Source organism: Lithobates pipiens, unplaced genomic scaffold (genome assembly GCF_037356315.1).
Source record: "Lithobates pipiens isolate NorthernLeopardFrog02 unplaced genomic scaffold, aLitPip1_a1.2 Scaffold_18, whole genome shotgun sequence".
NCBI classification, from domain to species: domain Eukaryota; kingdom Metazoa; phylum Chordata; class Amphibia; order Anura; family Ranidae; genus Lithobates; species Lithobates pipiens.
Window position 1 is genome coordinate 298509340 of NW_027507758.1, and position 24946 is coordinate 298534285.

Sequence of the window (24946 nt, forward strand, 5' to 3'; positions counted from 1 at the left end):
CTCCCTAATGAGACACAGATGGCAAAAAAAGGGTATAACCCTCTAATACTCTATACAAAACGGGGGAAAACATTTTGGTCTTAGATATACTAACTTTGTTTACCTCATGGGCAACCTTGTATTTTTTATTTTTTTTTGCATATACCATATAATTCTGTTTCTCTTCAATATATCAAAATAATAGTTATTTTGTGCATACCAAGGTTTTTGTGGAAAGAACACGTGTAAATCTCTGTATTTATATCCACTTTTTACTGCTATTGTGCATTTCAACCTTTCTCCTCTATTTTTTGTTTTTCATTTGACGTGTACAACTTTCAACTATATGATGTGAATATGGCGAATAAGATATACATAAAAACTCTTACAGGCTGTCTCCAGGTTACAAGCAAGATAGGGTCTGTAGGTTTGTTCTTAAGTTGAATCTGTTTGTAAGATGGAACAGGTACATTTTTTAAGTGTAGCTTCAACAAAAAAATAAAAAATAAAATTGTAAGCTGTTTGGATAGCATAGGGATAGGTTAACACCCCTGTAATGTTTGTTTTGCTGTCTGTTCCTCTGCTCAGAAGATATCACCTCACTTTCTGTCCTAATGACAGTTGGATTATTGAAAATGTTGGGTTGTTGTGGAAACAAGCCTTGGTGATAAAGCATCAGTGGAGGTACCTTTTTCTCATGATAACTCTTACAGGAGTGAATTTCCCTTCCAAGAGGTAGACTTCCTCTCACTTCGTGGTGTCTTCCTCTGTTTGTAAGTTGGATGTTTGTAACTAGGGGACCGCCTGTACTCACAAATTGTTGTTTCCACAAATTTTTACTCATTCTGGAATTCTTTACAAATGCTTCAACTATTACTAGCAGAGTTTATTACAGGTACTGTTAGCTGTAAAATGTCACAGTATAAGAATCAGGTCATACTGTATTGTTTTTTTATGTTGACGACCATCTTTGTTTTTCTAACTTTAATTGCAGGCCAACAATGACCGTCCTTTTGTACAAAAATTATTTCGACCAGTTGCCAATGATGGTAATCCAAACACACTTGGAGATTTAATAAAGGAAGTTTGCCCTGCAGCTCTGCCCCCTGAAGGTACAAGTTTAATGATCTGAAGTATTCCTGTCTGTTTTCTTCAATGTGACAAACTGCCAAAAAAATTATGACATTTTTCCTGAAGAATTTAGGGCTTGTTCACATTTTGTGCAGTGACCAGCGTTTTTTCACACTGGCAAAATGCAGGTCATTGCTAGGGCACATAGATAACCATTGTTTTCAATGTGGACAATTCACAGTATAATTCTGGTGTGATGTGTGGTGCCATGTGGAAAAATGCAGAATAGCTGCATTTTTCTGCAGCGCACTGGATGGCACCACAAGTAAGCTGTGCGATACATTGCCATGCGCATTGCAGCACTCCCTGCCGGAGCTCACTCTGACAGCTGCCCATGGTAAAACTCTGCATTTTACGGGCTAGTGTGAACTAGACTTTAGGATTAAAAAACAATAAGAGTGGTTCATTATCATGTGATCACTGTATAACATTGTGACCGCATGAAGGCTTGTAACCTTTAAGAGTAGACCATTTATAGGTGTTTCAGTACTCATAAATCAAGGAAATAAAGGTCTACAACCAAACTCTTGCATTGGCTTCCTCAGTGTGCCCATGTTTAATATTGTAATTGTCAGATAAAATTACAGTATGAAGTGGAAAAAAGCAGGATTTGTATGTCCTTAAATGTACAAACAAAATTATTTAGATCTGGAAATTAGTCACAGAGTTATAGTCAAGGTAACCAAATCATGCTAATACTGCCAAATTTGGCATGGGCATCTAGACTTCCATGACCTCTGGTTATATAAGGCTAAAATAAGTATAAACTATGGATACTTAACAAGAGTTTGTAACACTTTTACATTAGAAATAAATGTGTTTTACAGTCTGTGGTATGCCTACATATATAGATTTTAAAAAATGTCAGCAGCTACACATCCTGTAGCTACTGACTTTTAATAAAAGGACACTTGCCTGTCCAGGTATCCAGCCCTGTACTCACCTAGTCTACTTCTTCACTGGCCTTTTTGTTCTCTTTGCCGGCACCCTAATTGTGGGCAGCCAGCTATGCTGATTTTGGCTTCCCACCTGGCTGCCCACTGCACATGCGCAAGCTGCGCTGTGCTTTTGTGAATGGTCTTGCAGTCTTCTGGGACCTGGAGACTGTGGGGAGGTGGTTGGGGATGGTAGAACTTCCTCTCGGATCGCCTAGGCAATCTGAGCAGAAGTTGGAGGGGGTACTTGTCAAAACTAGGTACCCCCCAAAAAAAAATGACATTCTAAATATGGGAGAAGGGGGGAGTGTCTTAAGGCAGAACTTCCCTTTTTGGGTGAAGTTCCACTTTAAACTATTTTTCTAAACAGTTTGTACAAGACTATGTGATGAAAGGGGACCTGCAGCTATTACAAGATGTGCAGATTTTAATATTACACGGTAGTATGGCAAGCTTATTTGGAAGTTCAGGGTTCCTCTGCTAAAATCATCAAAGACCAAGGTTCTGTCAGTATCTATAGGACAAAAAAGAGACTCTTCAAAAGTGTTTACATTGTCAGAGTATCACTTTATATCATAGCATGTTCACTTTTTGAGAAGAGGTAATGAGTGTCTGTGAAGACACCTGCCTGAGGTCTGACATAAGGGAAACCACAGACACTTAAGAATCTAAAGCTTACAAAACATAGAAACTGCATAGAAGAAAGCACTGTGCCGGGGATCAACATGGACTTTTCGTGTCAATAATTGACAGGCTATAGGGGTGGAGCAAGGGACAAGTAAAACACAGACAGGGTACCTGCAGCTTCATGTGTATGAAAAGGCAGCTATTATAGACTTCTCTTTGAAGATTTAGAACAGGTAAGATATTTCACTTTGACAGATGAAAGAAGGCTTTTATTATCCTTTCTGTTTGAAGATCTAAATATTATCACCTCCTTTAATTTCTTGGCAAGCAGAACCCCTCTTTTGTTTTGTTTTTGTTTAATCTCTCATGTGTTACCTTGTTTGGGTCAAAATGGTTTTGGAGAAAAATAAACAAAAGGCATACAGCGCATGATTGCAGAAAACTATTTGCTATATAGATACTATATTGATTGCAGTGCATTAGTATTTATAGGCAAGGATCAACTTTAATTGAAAAAAAAATCATTTTAATACGTTTTGGTAAGATTGCCATGTTCTTCGAAAAAAATTACAAACTCAGCACAATGCCCCAAATGATCGGAGAATTAGCAGGCATTATTCAGAAAGGAAAAATCTACAGGATCTACAAACAATAACTCCAATCTTGATCCCATCTCTGCGCCATAAAATTGAATTTGAAATTCATAAAACTTAAAAACTCCAGCTGCCACTTTTAAAGAATAAGAATAGAATGAAAAGAATCATGCAGTATCTCACAAAAGGAGTACACCTCTCACTTTTTTGTAAATATTTTATTCTATCTTTTCATGTGACAACACTGAAGAAATGACCCATTGCTACAATGTAAAGTAGTGTGTGTACAGCTTGTATAACAGTGTAAATTTGCTGTCCCCTCAAAACAACTCAACACACAGTCATTAATGTCTAAACCGCTGGCAATTAAAGTAAGTGCTCCCCTAAGTGAAAATGTCCAAATTGGGCCCAAAGTGTCAATATTTTGTGTGGCCACCATTATTTTTCATAACTGCCTTAACCCTCTTGTGCATGGAGTTCATCAGAGCTTTACAGGTTGCAACTGGAGTCCTCTTCCACTCCTCCATGATGACATCATGGAGCTGATGGATGTTAGAGACCTTGCGCTCCTCCACCTTCTGTTTGAGGATACCCCGCAAATGCTCAATAGCGTTTAGGTCTGGAGACATGCTTTGCCAATTTCACCTTTACTCTCAGCTTCTTTAGCAAGACAGTGGCTGTCTCGGAGGTGTGTTTGGGGTCGTTATCATGTTGGAATACTGCCCTGCGGCCCAGTCTCCTAAGGGAGGGGATCATGCTCTGCTTCAGTATGTCACAGTACATGTTAGCATTCATGGTTCCCTCAATGAACTGTAGCTCCCCAGTGCTGGCAGCACTCATGCCGCCCTAGACCATGACACTCCCACCACTATACTTGACTGTAGGCAAGACACGCTTGTCTTTATACTCCTTACCTGGTTGCTGCCACGCACGCTTGACACCATCTGAACCAAATAAGTTTATCTTGGTCTCATCAGACCACACAACATGGTTCCAGTAATCCATGTCATTGGTCTGCTTGTCTTCAGAAAACTGTTTGAGGGCTTTCTTGTGCATCATCTTTAGAAGAGGCTTCTTTCTGAGACAATAGCCATGTAGACCAATTTGATGCAGTGTGCGGCATATGGTGTGAGCACTGACAGGCAGACCCCCTGAAGTGGAATCAAATGGTATTTATGTATAACTGACAAGACCAGCTAGGTATAAAAACAGCAATTACCACACTCGCAAGACCCTCTCAGTACTACAAAGCTTCTTTGTGAACACAAGAAGAGATGAGTCAAAGTCTATGTTCAAAGCTATCTGATTTAATTCTGGGCAGGTATACAACTTATATATGTTATTATTAGCCAATCATAATAGGGAACAGAGGGGGTGGTCAATACAGGGGTGTACATTTCATATGAGTAATCCTCAAATGCCAAACCCTTTAAACATGGCTAACATAGCAACTATAGTAACCATGCCATCTGCTTCCATGACTCATAGTCATGCCCTTGGTGTTCCCCTTTACACAGGAAAATGTCCCAGACAGCTCTTCAACCACATAAGCTCCATATAGAAAGGTACAGGTAGCTGTAAACTATATTTTCTTATATGTGTGCTTTATGGGAACCATTAGTCTGTCGCAGTCTGAGAATACAGAACTTTAAACTAACTAGCAGATTAACCCAAATTAATCTTACATGAACTTATATAAAGATGAAGTCACTTCTGTTCAGCCATATTACTACAATCCCCTCTTTCAGACACGAAGGTGACTGACTTATCTGCATTGTGACACACACATAACAAACTCAAAGCAGGCACACAGAAATAATGCCAGGAGCAAAGTCACTACAATACACACAGCAATATCCCTGATCCAGGAAAATACTCCATTGAAACCAAACCATCCCATGTTACCCCGGGGGATCCCAAGTAATTATTTAGCCTTTTCATCGTGTCAATACCCCCTTAGGTTCCCAAGGGGAACCATGCCTAGGTCATGTCCTTTTCCAAAAGCAATGACCTGGCATATTGGTGGTTGAGGGGGCATTTAGGATGAACACCAGCATTGATTGATGTTCCCCACTGTCCCAGAGAATTCCCATTATCAGAACCAATGAGGCCAAGTGACACCATCCCTTGGGATCACCCAGAATCAATAGATGGCATGTTCTTCCATAACAAATGTACGTGCTGTCGCCCAAGGCTCGTGGCTGTCTGCTAAGGACCCGTTGGGCACCTTCAGAGAATCCTGCAAGGACAAGCTGTGAGAGTAGCCTAGCCATCTCAGTAAGGGGGTCAGAGGCATGCATGAAGGTATATATAGTGTGGTGTAGGGCACAATCTAAGGTGTCAAACACTGTGGAGTCCCCTCAGACTTTGAATACACAACCCCTCTATGTCTAATGAGTGTGTTATTGGGTGGGCCACATATAACCTTAAGGGCCCCCCCCCCCCAGAACACAGAGGCATATTTGCAAAGTTGGGAGATTTCCAAGTCAGAATATGTGTTTGGGTAAAATGTTCTGTTCCATGTCCCTCGGGTCCACTTGGGTCCCGGGAATATAAGAAACTGAAGGGGTTTAAGTTTTGCTGAAGTTCTGCTGTAATACTGGATTTGTAAAAATGTTTACTTAAAAAAGCCAAAGCTTATTTGGCTATACTTCTCTTTTGGATCACAGGTGTTCAGTTAGTTCTGCACTTCTGCGTCCCGTTTTAAAGCCCGCTGTCGGCTGATATCACAAACCTGGTCCCGGCTCTGAAATCCATCCAGAAGCCTGAACCACCAGCAAGATTTCCTTAAAGTAGAGCTATAGGCAAAACTTTTTTTTTAATTTTGGATAGAGTAAGGGAGATTTTTTTTAACACCTTGTCAGTTTTTTGTTTTTTTTTCTTTGCGCTCTGTGTGCCTTTTAGGGAGATTTATTTTCACTTCCATTTCCATAGTAAAAACAGGAAGTGAAATGAAATCCCTGCAAATGAAAGGATTTTTTTACTTTCACTTCTGATAACGGTAAACAAGACAAATAGGGAGGATGAGTCTCCCTAACAGAGGCAAAGATTGAAATTAAAAACCTAACAGGTGTTCTAATCCATCTCTACTCTGTGCAAAAATAAATAAATAAATAAAAATATGCCTATAGTTATACTTTGTTTTGCAGGTATTTCCGATCACTTCCTGTTTTGGCTATGGGACAAGAAGTGAAGGCAAATCTCCCCAAATGGACACAGGTGGCATAAAAAATAACGATAATGATTGGCATTAGTAATAACTCCCCCTTATCCAAAATGAAAAAAAAAGGTTTGCTTTTAGTTCTACATTAGGGGTTACATTAAATGTAAACTCAAGCTATTAGACAACAGTCCTTCCCCTCTTGTCATTTCTAAAACTTAGACCTCATGCACACAGAGCGTTAGAAAAAGCAAAGCCACTACCAACGCCAGGAAAAAGTGGCTGTAAAACATGCTTTTAGTAGCTTTTTGCATTGACGTTAATGCACGTTTAGCCACACTAGCTTTTAGCAGCATTCCTCTGCCTCTATTCAAAATCAGTGGTTCCCTAAGAGAGCCCATTTTATTTGAATAGAAGTCACACCACAAGTCGGATCATGAGGATCCGACTTGCGGTACGGCTTGTACGCTGAGGATCTTGAAGGGGAACCCTCGCCAAAATGAAGAGAAAAAAAACTGGCGTGGGGTCCCCCACAAGAGCATACCAGACCCTTATGCGAGCATGCAGCCCGGCAGGGCAGGAAAGGGGGGGTCTGCGAGCTGGGGGCTTATCGGAATTTGGAAGAACCCCAGATTCCGGACCCCCACCCTATGTCAATGAGTATGGGGTACATTTTACCCCTACCCATTCACCCAAAAAAAAGTGTCAAAAATAAAAACAGGTTATTGATGAAGTAATTTATTAGGCAGCTCCGGTGTCTCTTCTCCTTTCCAATTTCTTCTCTCTCTGCTGATGTCTTCTTCCATCGCTGGTTCTCCTCTCTCCGCTGTCTTCTCCCACCACCGGTTCTCCTCTCTCTGCTGTCTTCTCCCGCCGCTAAACCTCCTCTCCCCGCTGTCTTCTCCTGCCGCCGAACCTCTTTTCTCCACTGTCTTCTCCCGCCGACAGTTCCCCTCTCTCTGCTGTCTTCTCCTTCTGCCAGGTCTGCTCTCGCCACTGTCTTCTCCCTCTATTCTTCCTCCAATGTTCTCCCGGTGCGCTCTCCCACTGTAATGCTGGGTCCGTCGCGTGCCATTACTTATATAGCCATGGGGAGGGGCCACGCCCCCTTGTGATTTTGCTGCCCAGGGCATTATAGGGTGGTGACGTCACAAGGGGCCGGGGCCTCTGGATGACGTCACCAGACGGCTCACCCCATGGCTATATAAGTAATGACACATGGCGGACCCAGCATTAAAGTGAGAGAGAGCATTGGTAGAACACCGGGAAGGAACAGAGGGAGAAGATAGCAGAGAGAGGAGAACTGGTGGCAGAAGACATCAGCAGAGGGAAAAGATATTGGAAGGAAAAGAGGAGACGGAGCTGCTTTAATAAAATACTTTATCAAAAGCCTGTGTACTGTTTTTATTTTTACCCCTTTTTTTGGTGAATGGGTAGGGGTACAGTGTACCCCATACTTATTCACATTGGGTGGGGGGCCGGGATCTGGGGACCCCTTTGTTAAAGGAGGCTTTAAAATTCTGATAAACCCCCTGCCTGCAGACCCCGACAACCACCGGCCAGGGTTGTAGGGAACACAACAGGCTCTGGGGTGGGGGGGTGCAGGGTCCCCTTGCCCAAAGCCCCCACCCCCCATGTTGAGAGCATGTGGCCTAGTATGGTCCAGGAGGGGGTCCAGGATAAGGTTCTGGTTTGACTTTTGGGGGGAACCCAACGCCATTTTTTTTTGTGTGGGGATTTCCCTTAAAATCCATACCAGACCGCAGGATCTGGTATGCTCTTGGGGGGGGGGGACCTTAGCCAGTTGTTTCTCCATTTTGGCGAGGGTTCCCCTTCAAGATCATCAGCGCACAAGCCGCATTGCAAGTCAGATCTGACTTGTGGTGCAACTTCGATTCAAATCAATGGGTTCTCATAAGGAAACAGTTGATTTTGACATATAAAAAAAAACATTGACGCACATCACGGGACACAGAGCCACAGTATTTACTGATGAGTTATATAGGCACCACTAGGTGATGGACACTGGCACACCCTAGACAGGAAGTTTAGCCCCCTATATAACCCCTCCCCTTACTGGGAGTACCTCCGTTTTTTCGCCAGTGTCTTAGGTGTTGGTCATGAGTAAAGACGTGCTGTGCTGAGCTCCGTTGGAATATTCCTTACTGGGACAAGACATGCAACCGGATCCATTCAAAGTGCCTTTTCCAGGCCGAATTGAATGGCACACAGGCCTCGTGTCTGAAGAAACAAGGTTTTACCTGTAACGCTTCTCTTTTTAAAGAGCTTGACCCCAGGATCCAGTATTTGTTTTTTTCAGCCATATTCCTGGCGGGGTGCTTTACAGACCCAGGGCTGTGGATCCCCCGTTTAAAAAAAAAAACAGGGGGCCCCAATCCCTGAAGGTTTTCTAAACGAAGCCCACCATGAGAGGTGAAGATTGGGTATGTTACCACAGAACCCTGCACCTGGATAAGGTAAGGGACATTCCTAAGGATTTTTCTAATTCTTGTGGGTTTTCTCCTTTAGATAAATGTTTTGCTATCCCTAAAGTCACCACCGGGGGCTGTCGAGCATGTACCTTTCCATGCTTGTCAGTCTCATCTCTGTGTCCAAGCTGCGTGCTCCTCCGAGCCCATGCTCCAGGTAGGATGTGGGAAGGAGGGATTTTCTTTCCAGGAATGTCCCCCCACAGCTTCCTTCAGGCTAGAGGCCATAGGGCAGTCGGCGGTATGCCGAACCACCATCGGCATTGCGGCGGCTCGCCATCCACCGGATCCAGCGCCCCTCCTTTCTCCTTTGCCCCAGCCTCCCCTCCATGTGCGATCCAATCAGGATCAGAGCCCTAGGCTCATGCGGGAAAAGGGGTCTTTTTTGAAAAGACGATGGTGGGGGGGCAGAAGGGGTGTTTGGAGGAGGGGGCGGAGCATTAACGCAACATCGGTGTGGTTTAATGCCCACAACACGGGCTATACAAGGTTTAAAGTGCACACTTTTGCAGGTGCACGCAGCTCAAGGAGGGACACAGAGCAGATGGATGGCATGTGAGTGTGGGTGACACAGGCATTCCCAGACAACATTTACTTAGCATAAGACTGAGCCTTGATAGCAGCGGCAGTTGCTGGACTAATTTTGCTCAGCAGTGGGTGCATTTCTGGTAGTACCTCTTCATTTTGTGCTTGGCACTATGGGCAGAAGGGGAGGTACAAATTGCCAGAGAAATAGGGGCTCAAAGGGACCTCCCTCAGGCTCTGAGGACCCCCCCCCCCCTGCAGCACCATCTGCCCCTGAAAGACCTAGGGAGGCTGGTCAGCTGCTTTTCCTGTTCGTTTCTTGCTGGAAAAGCTTATTTATTCTGAGTGGGATCACCTAGATAAACATTTTTTCCCTCCTAAAAGGTTTTTAACACTTTATCCTATGGAGGAAAAATTCACAAAGATGTGGGGTATACCGGGAATTGGCGCCGCTATATCCTCTGTGAATAAAAGTCTAATGCCGCATACATACTACCATTTTTTCCGGCAGAGTTCCGCTGAAATTGACTTGCCTACACACGATCACACCAAAGTCAGTTTGTTTAGAACGCAGTGACGTACAACACATACGACAGGACTTGGACTAAAAATAGGAAGTTGAATAGCCAGTAGCCAATAGCTGTCCTTGCGTCATTTTTGGTCCATCAGAACAGAATACAGACGAGCCGTTTTCCCGATAGGAATTGATTCCGTTGGAAAGATTTAAAACATGTTCTATTTCTAGGTCCGTCAGAATTAAAAAAAAAAAAAAAAGTCAGCTGAAGCCCACACACGATCAGAATATCCAATGAAATGATTCCGTCTGACTTTTTTTGCCAGAAAGTCCGACCGTGTGTACACGGCATGACTTGTCCTGTTGACAACGCTCAAATGCTTAGTGATCCAACCAATAAAAAATTGGAATTCCTGTTAAAAAAAACATTTTTTCCTTGGCAGGTTCAGTAGCTCAACCTGCAGTGGCGGCAATTGGGGTATGTCAATCCTTGAGAGACCACTTGGAGCAGGTGCTCAAGGTTTTCCCTGAACAGCAGGCCCAGGAGTTAGCCAACCTGCCAGCTGCTTTGTGTTTTGCGGTTGACGCAATCAGAGATTCTATCCTTCACACCTGGGTTGGTACATATGCGTAGAATCTTATGGTTGAAAAATTGATCAGTGGAAACACCATGCAAAACCTCCTGGCTGGTTTTCCCTTCCATGGTGTAAGGCTGTTTGGGGAGGATTTGGACAATTATATCCAAAAAATGTCAACTGGGAAAAGTACCCTTTTGCCAGTTAAGAAAATTAGTAAACGTCCCTCGTTTAAACGGGCTCTTTCTCCAGTGCCAGGGGCATCAGCTTCCAGGCAGTCGTGACGGCCTCCACCTTCAGGTTGAAGAAGTAAAACTCAGAGTCAACCCCAGGGACAAAAGAAGTCCTGGGGGAGGAAATCTACAAGACAGAACGCTAAAGCCTCTTTATGAAGGGGTGCCCCTGCTCGTTCGAGTGGGGGGGGGGAGACTGCTACAGTTCTCAAGGGTCTGGTAGGAGCATTTTCAGGACAGATGGGTGATCTCCACAATAACTCTAGGTTACAAACTAGAGTTTCGAGAATTCTTGTCTCTTCAGATCAAATATTCCCAAAGACCCAGAGAAAAAAAAACTCTCGCTTTCAAGTGTTGGAGCGACTTTTGTTGCAAAAAGTAATCATGGTGGTTCCCATGCAAGAGCAGGGATTGGGGTTTTATTCAAGCCTTTTCACTGTGCCAAAGCCAAATGGAGATGTCAGACCGATCCTAGATCTCAAAGATCTAAACCGGTTCCTAAAAATGTGATCCTTTCGCATGGAATCCAATCGGTAGTCTCCATCCTACAAGAAGGAGAACATCTGGCATCAATAGACTTCAAGGATGCATACCTGCATGTACCTATTTACCCCTCTCATCACAAATAGCTGCATTTCGAAGTGGAAAAACGTAATTTTCAGTTTGTAGCTCTGCCTTTCGGTTTAGCTACTGCACCTCGGGTGTTCACAAAGGTCCTGGCTCCTTCTCTGGCCAAATTAAGGGCCCAGGGTATAACGGTTATAGCGTACCTAGACGACCTGCTCTTAATAGACAGTTTGGTAGCCCACTTAGACCAAAGCTTGGTCACCACAGTCAACTACCTGGAATACCTAGGTTGGGTCCTCAACCTAGAGAAGTCTTTAAAACCAGTAAGAAGCCTAGAATACTTGTCTGGTCATAGATACAACCCAGAAGAGGGTGTTTTTACCGCAGGCAAAAATCGGTGCCATAAAGGAGCTGGTTCAGTTAGTCAGGGCAAAGAAGGGTCCTTCTATTCCCCTTTGTATGAGGTTGTTGGGAAAGATGGTGACTTCATTTGAATCGGTTCCCTATGCTCAGTTTCATTCAAGACTGCTGCAAAACAGTAACCTGTCTGCCTGGAACAAGAAAGTCCAGGCGCTAGATTTTCCCATGCGCTTGTCACCAATAGTGCGTCAGAGCCTCAGTGCCTCAGTTGGTGGTTGGTACCCTAGAATTTGCGGAAAGGGAAATCCTTTTTACCAGTTACCTGGAAGGTGGTAACAACAGATGCCAGCCTTTCGAGGTTGGGGAGCAGTTCTAGAAGAGACAACTGTCCAAGGGAAATGGCCCAGAACCGAGAAACTTTACCCATAAACATTCTAGAGATTCGTGCGACGTACATAGCCCTAAAGGCCTGGACATTCAGGTTGCAGGGTTGTTCTGTCGGGATCCAATCCAACAATGCCACAGCAGTGGCTTATATCACTCAAGGGGGCACCAGGAGTCATGCAGCCCAGGGAGAGGTAAACCAGATCCTAATCTAGGCAGAAAAGCATGTTCTGTGCATATTGGCAGGAGTAGAGAACTGGCAGGTGGACTACTTAAGCAGGGGAATGGTCTCTTCACCCTGACATCTTCCTCGCTATATGCCAAAGATGGGGGGGTCCTGGATGTAGATTTGTTTCCGTCCAGGTTCAACAACAAGATCGACAACTTTGTGTCCAGAACAAGGGATCCACTTGCATGATGTGTTTCATGACTCCATGGCATCAGTTCTCACTGATTTATGCATTCCCTCTTATTCTGCTGCTACCATGACTGCATGAAGGGTATCAGAGTTGGCTGCTCTTTCTTTTAAAGAGCCATATTTGATTATTCGTAAGGATAGGGTAGTATTGCATCCTCATCCTAACTTTCTACCGAAGGTTCTGACAGGTTTTCATCTAAACCAGGATATTGATAATGAGCGGCCTCACATAAGGAAAAAACGTTGTATAAAATATCAAATATCAATGTGCACCCTCATCCCAATTTAACTGGAAAAATAGAATGGAGATCTCTGGTCTCCAATCAGAGACTGAGTGGAGACCAGAGATCTCGATTCTATTAAACCAGGATATTGTTCTACCTTAATTTTTTCCAGAACACTGTTCTACAGAGGATAAGTCGCTACATTCACTGGATGTAGTGAGAGCAGTCAAAGTCTACTTGAAAGCGACTGCCCAGATTTGAAAAACTAATGTTTTGTTTGTGCTACCTGAAGCTCCTAGAAAAGGACAGGCAGCAGCGAAGTCTACTATTACTAAGTGGATTCGGCAAGTAATTGTTCAAGCTTATGGTTTGAAGAGGAAGATTGCACCTTTTCAAATCAAGGCACACTCTACTGGGGCTGTTAGTGCTTTGAGGGCAGTGCATCACCATGCCTCCATGGGTCAAATCTGAAAGGCCGCAACTTGGTCTTCAGTCCATACATTCACTAGATTCTATCAGGTGGATGTAAAAAGGCATGAGGATATTGCCTTTGGGCGCAGTGTGCTGCTGGTTGCAGTAAAGGTCCTCAAGTTTGATGCTCCCTGATTTTTTGTTTGTGTTTCCCTCCCCTCAGATAGCATTGCTCTGGGACATCCCATAAAGTTATTACTATGGCTCTGTGTCCTGTGATGAATGATAAAGAAAATAGGATTTTTATAACCGCTTACCTGTAAAATCCTTTTCTTGGAGTACATCACGGGACACTGAATTTTCTCCCGCCCCCCTTTGGTTACAGGTATATTGCTTGGCTGCAAAACTGAGGTACTCCCAGTAATGGGAGAGGTTATATAAGGGGTGAACTTCCTGTCTTAGGGCGTTCCAGTGTCCATCAGCTAAGGGTGGCCTATATACCTATATAGTTATTACTATGGCTCTGTGTCCCATGATGTACTCCAAGAAAAGGATTTTACAGGTAAGCTGTTATAAAAATCCTATTTTACAGCTCTAATGCCGGTCCTCAAAACGCGTTGGCCCTATTTATTTTAATTTTTTTACGACTTTAAAATGCCTATGCCACTTACAGCTCCTAAAAGCCTGTGTGTGCATGGACACATAGAATAACATGGAGAGGTGTTTTTCAGCTGAAAAAAATAGTTTGATGCTGCTTAAAGAAGCTTTAAAAACTCCCTGTGTACGTGAGGCGTAAAACTAAATATTAGTGCAGTACAATAGTCTAATACTTCTCAGATTGTTATTGGCTACCTTTACATTAGCTTGGGAATTATCTTCAGGCAGCTCATTTTTTTATTTTTTGCGAGTGATTATTTACTTTGTTTACATCTTCACTGATTGTCTTTTGGCTTTGAATTTGTGACCTAATGCACTGTGCCAGAACAATTGGGAGAATTTACTAAAACAGGAGCAGCCAGAATCTGGAGCGAGCAGCTCTGCATAGTAACCATTCAGGTTCTATCCTCCACTTGTCCATTCAAGCTTTGAAAGTGAAAGATATAAGCCAGTTGGTTTCCGTGCGCACCTGCTCCAGATTGTCAGTCCTAATAAATTCCCCTCAATGTGTCCATAGATAATGTACGTCCAGGGACCACAAGTTTGATTTGCAGTAACAACAGTGCTGTAACAACACAAATGGTGCTCTATTATCCGTAGTAACAAATCAGAGTTTTACCTTTCCATTCATTACAAAATTAAACCTTCTTGCTATGGACAAGTACATTTTTGCTTTAGTTTCCCTAATCCATCCTTTACAGTTCATTGAACTTTGTTATGCATGCAGCCACTGTGCTAAACTGTAGTCTGGGTCCATATTGTGTTGAAGCTGTGCTTCGGTTAGATGTTTTGGAACATAATATACAGTATCTGACAAAACAGAGTACACCCCTCACATTTTTGTAAATATTTTATTAGATCTTTTCATGTGATAACACCGAAGAACTGAAAATTTGCTACAATGTAAATTAGTGAGTGTACAGTTTGTATATCAGTGTAAATTTGCTGCCCCTTCAAAATAACTCAACACACAGCCATTAATGTCTAAACCACTGGCAACAAAATTGAGTCTAGCGCTAAGAGAAAATGTCCAAATTGGGCCCAATTAGCCATTTTCCCTCCCTGGTGTCATGTGACTCGTCAGTGTTACAAGGCCTCGGGCATGAATGGGAAGCAGCTATGTTAAATTTGGAATTATCGTTCTCACTCTTATACTTGTCACTGGAAGATCAACATGGCACCTCATGGCAAAGAACTCTTCGGAGGTTCTGAAAAAAAGAATTGTTGTTCTACATAAAGATGGCCTAGGCTATAAGAAGATTGCCAAGACCCTGAAACTGAGCTGCAGCACAGTGACCAAGGCCGTAGAGCTGTTTACCAGGACGGGTTCCACTCGGAACAGACCTCGCCATGGTCGACCAAAAATGCATATGCTCAACGTCATATCCAGAGGTTGTCTTTGGAAAATAGATATATGGATGCTGCCAGATTTGCTGCAGGGGTTGAAGGGGTGGGGGTCAGCCTGTCAGTGCTCAGACTATACACTGCACACTGCATCAAGTTGGTCTGCATGGTTGTCATCCCAGAAAGAAGCCTCTTCTTTGGGCCCAATTTGGACATTTTCACTTGAATGTACTCACTTTTGTCAGCGGTTCAGACATTAATGGCTGTGTGTTAAGTTATTTTGAGGGGAGAGCAAATTTACACTGTTATACAAGCTGTACACTCACTACTTTACATTGTAGCAAAGTGCTATTTCTTCAGTGTTGTCACATGAAAAGATAGAATAAAATATTTACAAAAATGTGAGGGGTGTACCTACTTTTGTGAGATACTGTGTATATATAGTATGCTAGTTATAGGTATAGAAGTTGGTTCCTGACATTTTAAATGATCTCCGCCACACACACGCAACCATTGTGAAATTGTTGGGGGTTTCACCCAAATGTATTGCCTTTCATCAAGTTCAGACCAGCTATGGTCTATTTTTATTATTTAAAAAAACACTCACAAGGATACCTTCACATGATTTTTAGTGTCACCATGATAGAACAAAAATTGTCCAGCCTCCTGGCTATTCAGACTTTGTAGTCTGTTGAACATGTCTCCACTCAGATTCACCACATGGTCTCAGTCAGCTTTCTGATAAAAAAAATGTCCATCAGGGCTTCACATTCTCCTGAATAAAGCAACACCATCTCTGTCTCCCTCATGTGACAGTCTGGTCAGATGGTCTCTTCCTGAGGACACTCTTCTAGTGTCTACTTGCACACCCATACTCTGTTCCTGCAGCAGCTTGCCTCCAGGGGAAGAGAGCCCTGAATCACAGCCAGCCCTTTGATTAAGAGGACTGTGCATACCTTCACGGTCAGGCTGCTGGTCTTTCATAAAATATGGATCAAGGTTTAGAGGCTTCATTCCTCCCAAGAATCTTCGAAGTCTCTGGACTTCAGAACCTAATTGGGGAGTTACCAATCTTGAAGAAAACTAAGAACCCAGTTTTACTTTTCAGAATAGACATTCTGGAGCCCCTCAACCTGCAACCGTGAAAACCCTGTGTGACATTTTCCCTGTCTGACAACATGACAGGACACAGCACTGTCATTATATGTGTGTTTATTTTATTAACAAATATGTGCTAACCACAAATGAATTGTCTTGTTTTTATTCATTTTGCTAAATGATTATAAAAGCTTATGAATAGTCCTTTCCATAGTATATTCTCTAGACAAGATGTTTATCTGAAGCCATGCAAGTTGAAGGGACAGAGAACAATGGTCTTTGTTATAGGACATGATAGATAATGGAATTTGAGATCATGCATGAATGGGGATCCAGGGGGGAGATTGACTTTTTCTGCGTCTCTAGCCTTTTAAAATGGATGGCGTTTAACTCCTATGAAGAGATTTTCTATAATCCAGGCCTCACCTGAGCAAAGTTCTGGTTTCTGTTGATGACATCAGTAAGTTCACTAAATTCCAAACATTTTCGACATAACTTAGTCTAGCTTAGTCACTGGAGAGAGATTTCTTGATGACTGATAAACTGATCATATGCAGCATTCAATACAATACCAATGACCATTGACTGTCTTTTCTCATTTTAATTGATAAAGCCTAACTCCAGTCAAATATTTTTTGTTTTAGATAGGGAAAGAGTTCCAATTTCTGTCTGTGATTCTATTAGGGAAATTCCCCCTTATTTCCTGTCCTTATGACTTCTGAAGAAGATATAAGTGGTATAGCTGTCACTGGGAAAAGATTCAACGATCCTGCGCTTAATAAAATGCTGTCATTTTCCTAATTTTGAAAGCTGCACCAAAACTATGCACCCTTTCTTATACTCTAGGGTCAACAGTTTTTGAACCAAAGATTAAAAGACAGGTCCTGTACTTCCCATAAACCACCAGAAAGTGCACTTTGTTAATAAATCATGCAATAAACAATGTATGAAGCAGAATCTAAGTGGCTCATACTCACTCTCTTCCAGTCAAAAGGGTCCTTTATAAGAGATTACAAGAGCCTGATATATCAATATATTCACACTTTTTTGTTTGTAACTGCCTGGGGTTCAACTTTAACACAAAGTGCTCTAATGACACTGATATCACAAATCATTATGGATCCTCTAAAGAGTTAGCACAGCAGTAACTGCTTGCTTTAAGACTCTCTCTCTCTCTAACTGAAACTCCATATGGCCCCCCATATGAGCCCAAATATTTTTCATGTATTTTTGTGGATTATTCTATTTACCAATTCAATATATATTACGTATATAAATTGAGCATATATTCACCTAAAACCAATTGGGAATTGGGTTTTAATTGTGTGGAAATATATACGGTTATTTCAGCAATTGTTTACTTCAAAAATACCTGTAATTTGTATGTAGTTCCCAGAACAGTTAAATAACTTCCTAAAACATGCTTTGACAAGTTCATGGAGCCAGTTCGGCAGTCTAAAAAACAATTCCAGGTGGTGAGTAACTTTTTCAAGGCTTTTTCTTTTCAGTGGAAGTACATCAAAGTGCCTGCTGGCTACTATAACATATTGGTTGGCCCTTAAATTTTACATGAATTTGACTTCCCCATCTTAAAATCCTCTAAAATACTCTTTTTCTTTTACAGTTTTGTACCTCCAACGCATGGTATAAAAAGTGTTTTTGTGATATGTTCAGGTGGTCTTGTAGTCTGAAAATTAAATTTTTTTTTACAGAAAAACATCAGAAACCAACATTTTGGGTGGAATGGTAACCATTAACCACTTCATTACCTGGCACTTTTACCCCCTTCCTGCCCAGGCCAATTTTCAGCTTTCAGTGCTGCCGCACTTTGAATGACAATTACACGATCATGCAATGCTGTACCCAAGCTACGTTTTTAGCAATTTGTTCACACACCTAGAGCCTTCTGTTGGTGGTATTTCATCACCACTGGGTTTCTTTATCTTTTGCTAAATAAACAAAAACTTTTTTTTAAAAAAAAAGCATTTTTCGTTCTGTCAAATTTTACAAATAAATAAACTGTTCTTCAAAAGTTTAGGTCAAAGTGTATTCTGCTATATTTCTTTGGTGAAAATGATCCAAATCAGTCTATATTATTTAGTCTGTGTGAAAGTTATAGAGTCCAAAAACATATATATGTTTTTTGCATATATCTGAAAATTGATGCACTGGCGGCCTATCTAATTTCTTGAGACCCAAAACATCAGAACAGTAAAAATACCCCCCAAATGACCACTTTTTGGAAAATCCATGAAATTTATTTAGCGTTATGGCTAGTTTTTTGAAGTTGTAATTTTTTTTGTTATAATTTATTTAAAAAATCAAGAAAGAGAAAACAAAAATTTTGCAATTCGTTTTTTTTTTTACATACTGTCACCGCTGCAGTACAGCATTATCATAGAACTGGAGTGGCGGTGATCAGAGACACTGACTAATGATGGTACAGAAAAAAAAATTATAATTCTTTTACAATTTTTTTTTACTACATTTTTTTTGTACGATTTTTTTTTTTATTAACACACTGTGGCCAAAGCAATATATAATATATATCCTTTTATCCTACAAGCCACATCACAGTACTAAGCATACAAGTGATTTGAAGGGTACATCTACACTTGAGTGTATTTCCATGATTATTATTGTCTCGTTTTCTCTGACTTTTAGGTAACATTATATGGAAGTTCCTCTCTGGCTAGCGGTGTAGTGCTGATAAGGTCTCTGACTGTGCACTTCTGGCTGTCATTTTTGCAGAGAGCAAAAGCTGATAGTTTTCTGTCTCACTCGTTGCCTAAGAAAATTTTGGACTTGTGGGTAGCCATGTGAGGGCCACCAGGAGAATGCCTGGGGCTCCTCCAGACCCGGGGGAGAAAGAGGGTTATGGGTGATGGGGAGCAGGGGTAGAAAGGGGGACATCAGATTGCTGGAAAAGCGAACTGAGTCCCAAACCTGCAGACCATGTAGCAGCATGGGACTCAGGGAGGGAGGGCGCAGATTCCTGGGGAGCCAGAGTAGTGCCTGAAGTGCACATGGGTCACAGCCAGGTACCTCCAGGAGCACCCACAGAGGAACATCCGTGGTTGCATGAAGCATAGTCAACGGGGAGATCTGGGCCGCTGTGTAGTATTTAAAGATATTGGGGTTAAGGATGATTTCAAAGACTTTAAAAATCCTGCACACGAACCCCTATCTATTCAACAATGTACGTCCTATCATGCATCTAAAAACATCTATTTACTGCAGTAACCAACCTCTTAGCTGGTCTCCTGTTATGTGATTTGTCCTTGAGTCTACCACAGCAGAGTGACTTCTGAGTGCTCTTCTATAGACCTACTACTATATCTCTCATATGAGAGATCCTTTAACTAACAGTAACCCCAATGTGATAAGGTTTTCCTCCCCATCTCTCCATAAGTTAATGTCATTTTTACATTGCTGAACTCATCACATCCCATGGTGCTATATCGTTAGACACTTAATCAGGCCCTGAACCTATAAATACCGGGGTAAAAGCTCCTGAGCCAAATCTCTGACCCTGGGCCCAAACACTAGTTCTTACACTGCCCCCTGCAGCTGACACCACATCCTTTTCGGACTTCTCCACTGACCGTGTACTATTTAGAATATCTGGGTCTAATTCTCATATTATTATATACAGTATATTACTTCCCCTTCAGTATGACATTTGTCTGTCACTGACATCATGTTCATGAACATGCTGCTATTGGCATGTTCTGCTGGGAGATTGCTTTGGGAAAGCCAGCGCCTGGTTTCCCCACTCCAGGTAATTGGTACTATACTTCTTACTGTGCGTGGAGGCTAGCTCTATTACATGGACCCCCTTTTCTACACAAGGCTCCCTGACATATAACCGTCAGACTCTGTCCTGGATCTTGATATGTCCTCCCTCTCCGTATCAATGTCTTGAATTACTGGTCACCTGTTCTATGAGCTGAGCGGTCTTTCTGCTCTTGCATTGTTAAAAGAATTGGCCTTAACACCAGTCAACTTCTGCGCCAACATAGTACTAGGAAGGACTCATTGTCCCTGTTCTTATTATCTCCCCTAACTGCTTCTTATCTTTCACATGCAGTCTGTAGATACCTGAGCATGTCTGCCCATCTCTCCAAGCATTCACTTATTGACTGCTAGTCCGAGTTCTCATTTCTCTCATTCCCATTACATTCGTCAGTTAGGCACCTTTCAACCTCTAGGTTGCGTGCCCCTCCTTCCTGGAAGCATGCAGGATAATTCTCACCTAGTATGATGAGAAGGAGCCCTATGGTAAACATATATGTCTTATTCCTCCTCTTGCAACATCCTCTGTTGGACTCCCAAGACACCTAGCTCTTGGTACCTAGCAGGTCTTGGTGAAAGCTTGTAAATCCTCTTCATAATATTTTGGCTCCAAATTCCTTGTGCACTCCCTTTTCAAGAAGTTGCTCTTTGTTGCACCTTTTTGCGACCCTCTTGGGCATTCCTTAGGTGATCTTTCCTACGCTGAACTGTCCTCTTTGTGGCTTCTCCCTTATAAAGGGCCCTTGTAAAAATGGAACCTTCTCCTCTTGGTTACCACTAACAGCAGTAGTTCTACTTTGGCTCCTCAGCATTCTGTCTTGGGGATCCCTCCTTTTCTCAAACTACATAGAAATAAAGTATCCTGGAAGCTAGTCCTTCTTGATTCCCTGGGACTTTTCTCAATGCCTTCTGTGGGAATGTCATTCCCTCTGTTTTGCTCAGAGGACATGTCAAACACTTACCATATGTCTTTTGGATGGGTCCGGACTGTCATCTATGGCCTACACATTGCATTCAATCTCCTGCACTCACATGTCCTGCTCAGATGCCAGCAGGTTTCCACCGTTCCATTTCCAAAGTAAATAGCGCCTCCACACTTTGCTACCCTCTTAGGACTGAGGATGTCCCATTCTGCACAATACTAGAAAAACAATCAAAAGCGGGCACACCAGCCTAGCGCATTACCTTTATTTGTCATTTATTCATAAAAGCTAATTTTATACTCAGAGTTTAGTTATCAAGTGCATCAGTAAGTACAAAGTCAAAAATACCAAATCTGCAGCACTTGTTTTTTCAGCGTGGGAGGAAGACTTCCAGGTCCAGTATGGCTGATGCGTTTCAAGGCATAACCCCTCCTCATCAGAGCCAAAGAATATAGTACCTGTAGTCTGACTTATATAATATACTACTTCACAATATGTAAACAGTGTGGGCTGGGTTGCACATCATATGGCCACATGATCACATACCACTAGGCCTCATTTGCATCACATAAAAAACTAACTTAATTACATTCATATTTGAAAACATATAGATGTTCATATAGACACTCCAAAAAATGCATATATATGTATGTACAGCAACATACCACGCCAGTGAAAAGTGAAGCATGCATTGTGTCCGTACATGCATAAGCCTTTATGATGTTTCCACTATGTCACTTTAGCCGGTTCCCAACCGGTGCACGCCAATGTACGTCGGCAGAATGGTACGGGCAGGCATATTGGCGTACAGGTACGTCCAATCTTTATTGCCGCCCTGCCATCGCTCGCGTACCGGTCGGGGACCCCCGTGAGTCCGGTCGCGTGTCCCGCGGACTCGATCGCCGCGGGCATACCCGCGATCGTCTCACAGGGCGGCTGAACGGAGAAATGCTGTTGTAAACAGCATTTCCCCATTCTGCCTAGCAACTAGTGACACTGATCTCTGCTCCATGTGATTGGAGCAGAGATCAGTGTTCACTAAATGAAAGCCCAGCCCCCCCCACAGTTAGTAACACACCCCTAGGAACACTTAACCCCTACACTGCCACCCACTGGTTAACCCCTTCACTGCCAGTGTCATTTACACAGGAATCACTGCATTTATATAGCAGTGATTGCTGTATAAATGACAATGGTCCCAAAACTGTGTCAAAAATGTCCGATGTGTCCACCATAATGTCGCAGTCACAATAAAAATCGCTGATCGCCGCCATTACTAGTAAAAAAATAATTAATAAAAATGCCATAAAACTATCCCCTATTTTGTAAACGCTATAACTTTTGCGCAAACCAATCAATAAGCGCTTATTGCGATTTTTTACCAAAAATATGTAGAAGAATACGTATCGGCCTAAACTGAGGGGAAAAATTTTTTTTATATATATTTTTGGGGGATATTTATTATAACAAAAAGTAAAAAATAATGCGTTTTTTTCAACATTGTCGCTCTATTTTTGTTTATAGCGCAAAAAATAAAAACCGCAGGGGTGATCAAATACCACCAAAAGAAAGTTCTATTTGTGGAAAAAAAAGGTAGCCAATTTTGTTTGGGAGCCACGTCGCACGACCGCGCAATTGTCACTTAAAGCGACGCAGTGCCGAATCGCAAAAAGTGGTCTGGTCTTTGACCAGCAAAATGGTCCTGGGCTGAAGTGGTTAAGGAATGTGCTGTTCATCTCCACATTAGTATTACAATTTTTTTTTTTATATTCCCGCATTTGTATTATGGATTTCAACCAGACACCCAGTGTCAAAGATGGCTTCATTGTGTGTTGTGGAGCGCACACCCGAAACCAGAAGTGTGGAGCACCTGTGCGTTCCTGCCGTCACTTCCGGTTCAGTTGCCATGTCACTTCTGGTGAACGGTCACGTAATGCACTCCACAGTGGTCATTAACTCTTCTTGCCATGATTAAAGAAACTCCAAGCCCACGCCAGCCAGATTAGTCTTTCGAGAAACCTTTGTATAGATATATATTCAAAGTGTGTCTATTAAATAATGAAACTGATTAAATAATTCACCTTTATTTATATGTATTACAAATGTAATGCTTGTCCCCTTCAATATATTCCCCATTTGCACTAATGCATTGTTGCAGTCTGGTTTTCCACTAGTTGAAGGCTTGGAAAAAATCAATTTCTGTCAGCTGTTTCAACACATCCTCTATTTTCTTCTTTACAGCATCAACTGACTCAAAACGTGTCCCTTTTAGGCACTGATTTAACTTTTGGGAAAAGATAAAAGTTGCATGGTGCTAAATCAGGCGAATATGTGTAGTGTACAAGTGTAGTAATGTGCTCGTCAGTCAAAAACTGCTTCACAGAAAGATGCTGTAGGAGCAGGTGCATTATCCTGGTGAAGAATGAAACAATTTTCCCACAATTGCGGCTGTTTTTTTCCTGACTCTTTCTCTCAGCTTCATCAAAACTTCCTTATAATAATGCTGGTTAACTGTTGTGCCTTCTGGAACTCATTCTTTCAAAATTATACCTTTGATATTGAAAAACACAATGAGCATGGCTTTGAATTTTGACCTGCTTTGACGAGCTTTTTTCATTCGTGGTGATGACAGTGTTTTCGATTTTTTTCGGCACACTACAGAAAATACAACCAAACTAAATGGCGACTCCCAATAAACTGAACGTCATAGAGTGTTTTTGCCTTTCCAGCAGGTTCAAACATGTTCAGTGTCACCATGCATGCAGTTATAACCAGTTCTGACTGCTTTGTTTACTAGGTGAAATCAGAGTCTCGTTTTTTAATAGACATAATCATGTTTGTGTGTATATATTTATATAACTATATATATATATATATATATATATATATACAGTGCCTACAAGTAGTATTCAACCCCCTGCAGATTTAGCAGGTTTACACATTCGGAATTAACTTGGCATTGTGACATTTGGACTGTAGATCAGCCTGCAAGTGTGAAATGCACTGCAGCAAAAAAGAATGTTATTTCTTTGTTTAATTTTTTTTTAAATAGTGAAAAGTTTATTCAGAGGGTCAATTATTATTCAACCCCTCAATTCAACAGAATTCTGTTTGGTTCCCCTAAAGTATTAAGAAGTAGTTCAGGCACAAAGAACAATGAGCTTCACATGTTTGGATTAATTATCTGTTTTTCCAGCCTTTTCTGACTATTTAAGACCCTCCCCAAACTTGTGAACAGCACTCATACATGGTCAACATGGGAAAGACAAAGGAGCATTCCAAGGCCATCAGAGACAAGATCGTGGAGGGTCACAAGGCTGGCAAGGGGTACAAAACTCTTTCCAAGGAGTTGGGCCTACCTGTCTCCACTGTTGGGAGCATCATCCGGAAGTGGAAGGCTTATGGAACTACTGTTAGCCTTCCACAGGCTGGACAGCCTTTGAAAGTTTCCTCCCGTGCCGAGGCCAGGCTTGTCCGAAGAGTCAAGGCTAACCCAAGGACAACAAGGAAGGAGCTCCGGGAAGATCTCATGGCAGTGGGGACATTGGTTTCAGTCAATACCATAAGTAACGTACTCCACCGCAATGGTCTCCGTTCCAGACGAGCCCGTAAGGTACCTTTACTTTCAAAGCGTCATGTCAAGGCTCGTCTACAGTTTGCTCATGATCACTTGGAGGACTCTGAGACAGACTGGTTCAAGGTTCTCTGGTCTGATGAGACCAAGATCGAGATCTTTGGTGCCAACCACACACGTGACGTTTGGAGACTGGATGGCACTGCATACGACCCAAAGAATACCATCCCTACAGTCAAGCATGGTGGTGGCAGCATCATGCTGTGGGGCTGCTTCTCAGCCAAGGGGCCTGGCCATCTGGTCCGCATCCATGGGAAGATGGATAGCACGGCCTACCTGGAGATTTTAGCCAAGAACCTCCGCTCCTCCATCAAGGACCTTAAGATGGGTCGTCATTTCATCTTCCAACAAGACAACGACCCAAAGCACA

The 24946-nt window shown here is 42.3% G+C and overlaps 1 protein-coding gene across 1 annotated transcript in view; it reads left to right on the forward strand.

Annotated features, from left to right (window-relative positions):
- Nucleotides 1–24946, forward strand: part of ATG5 (autophagy related 5) — a 286210-nt gene that overhangs the window by 198839 nt on the left and 62425 nt on the right. The window contains exon 7 of the mRNA XM_077487175.1: nucleotides 974–1091. Within this exon, the coding sequence (XP_077343301.1) occupies nucleotides 974–1091 (118 nt within the window). The remainder of the gene's footprint in view (nucleotides 1–973; nucleotides 1092–24946) is intronic.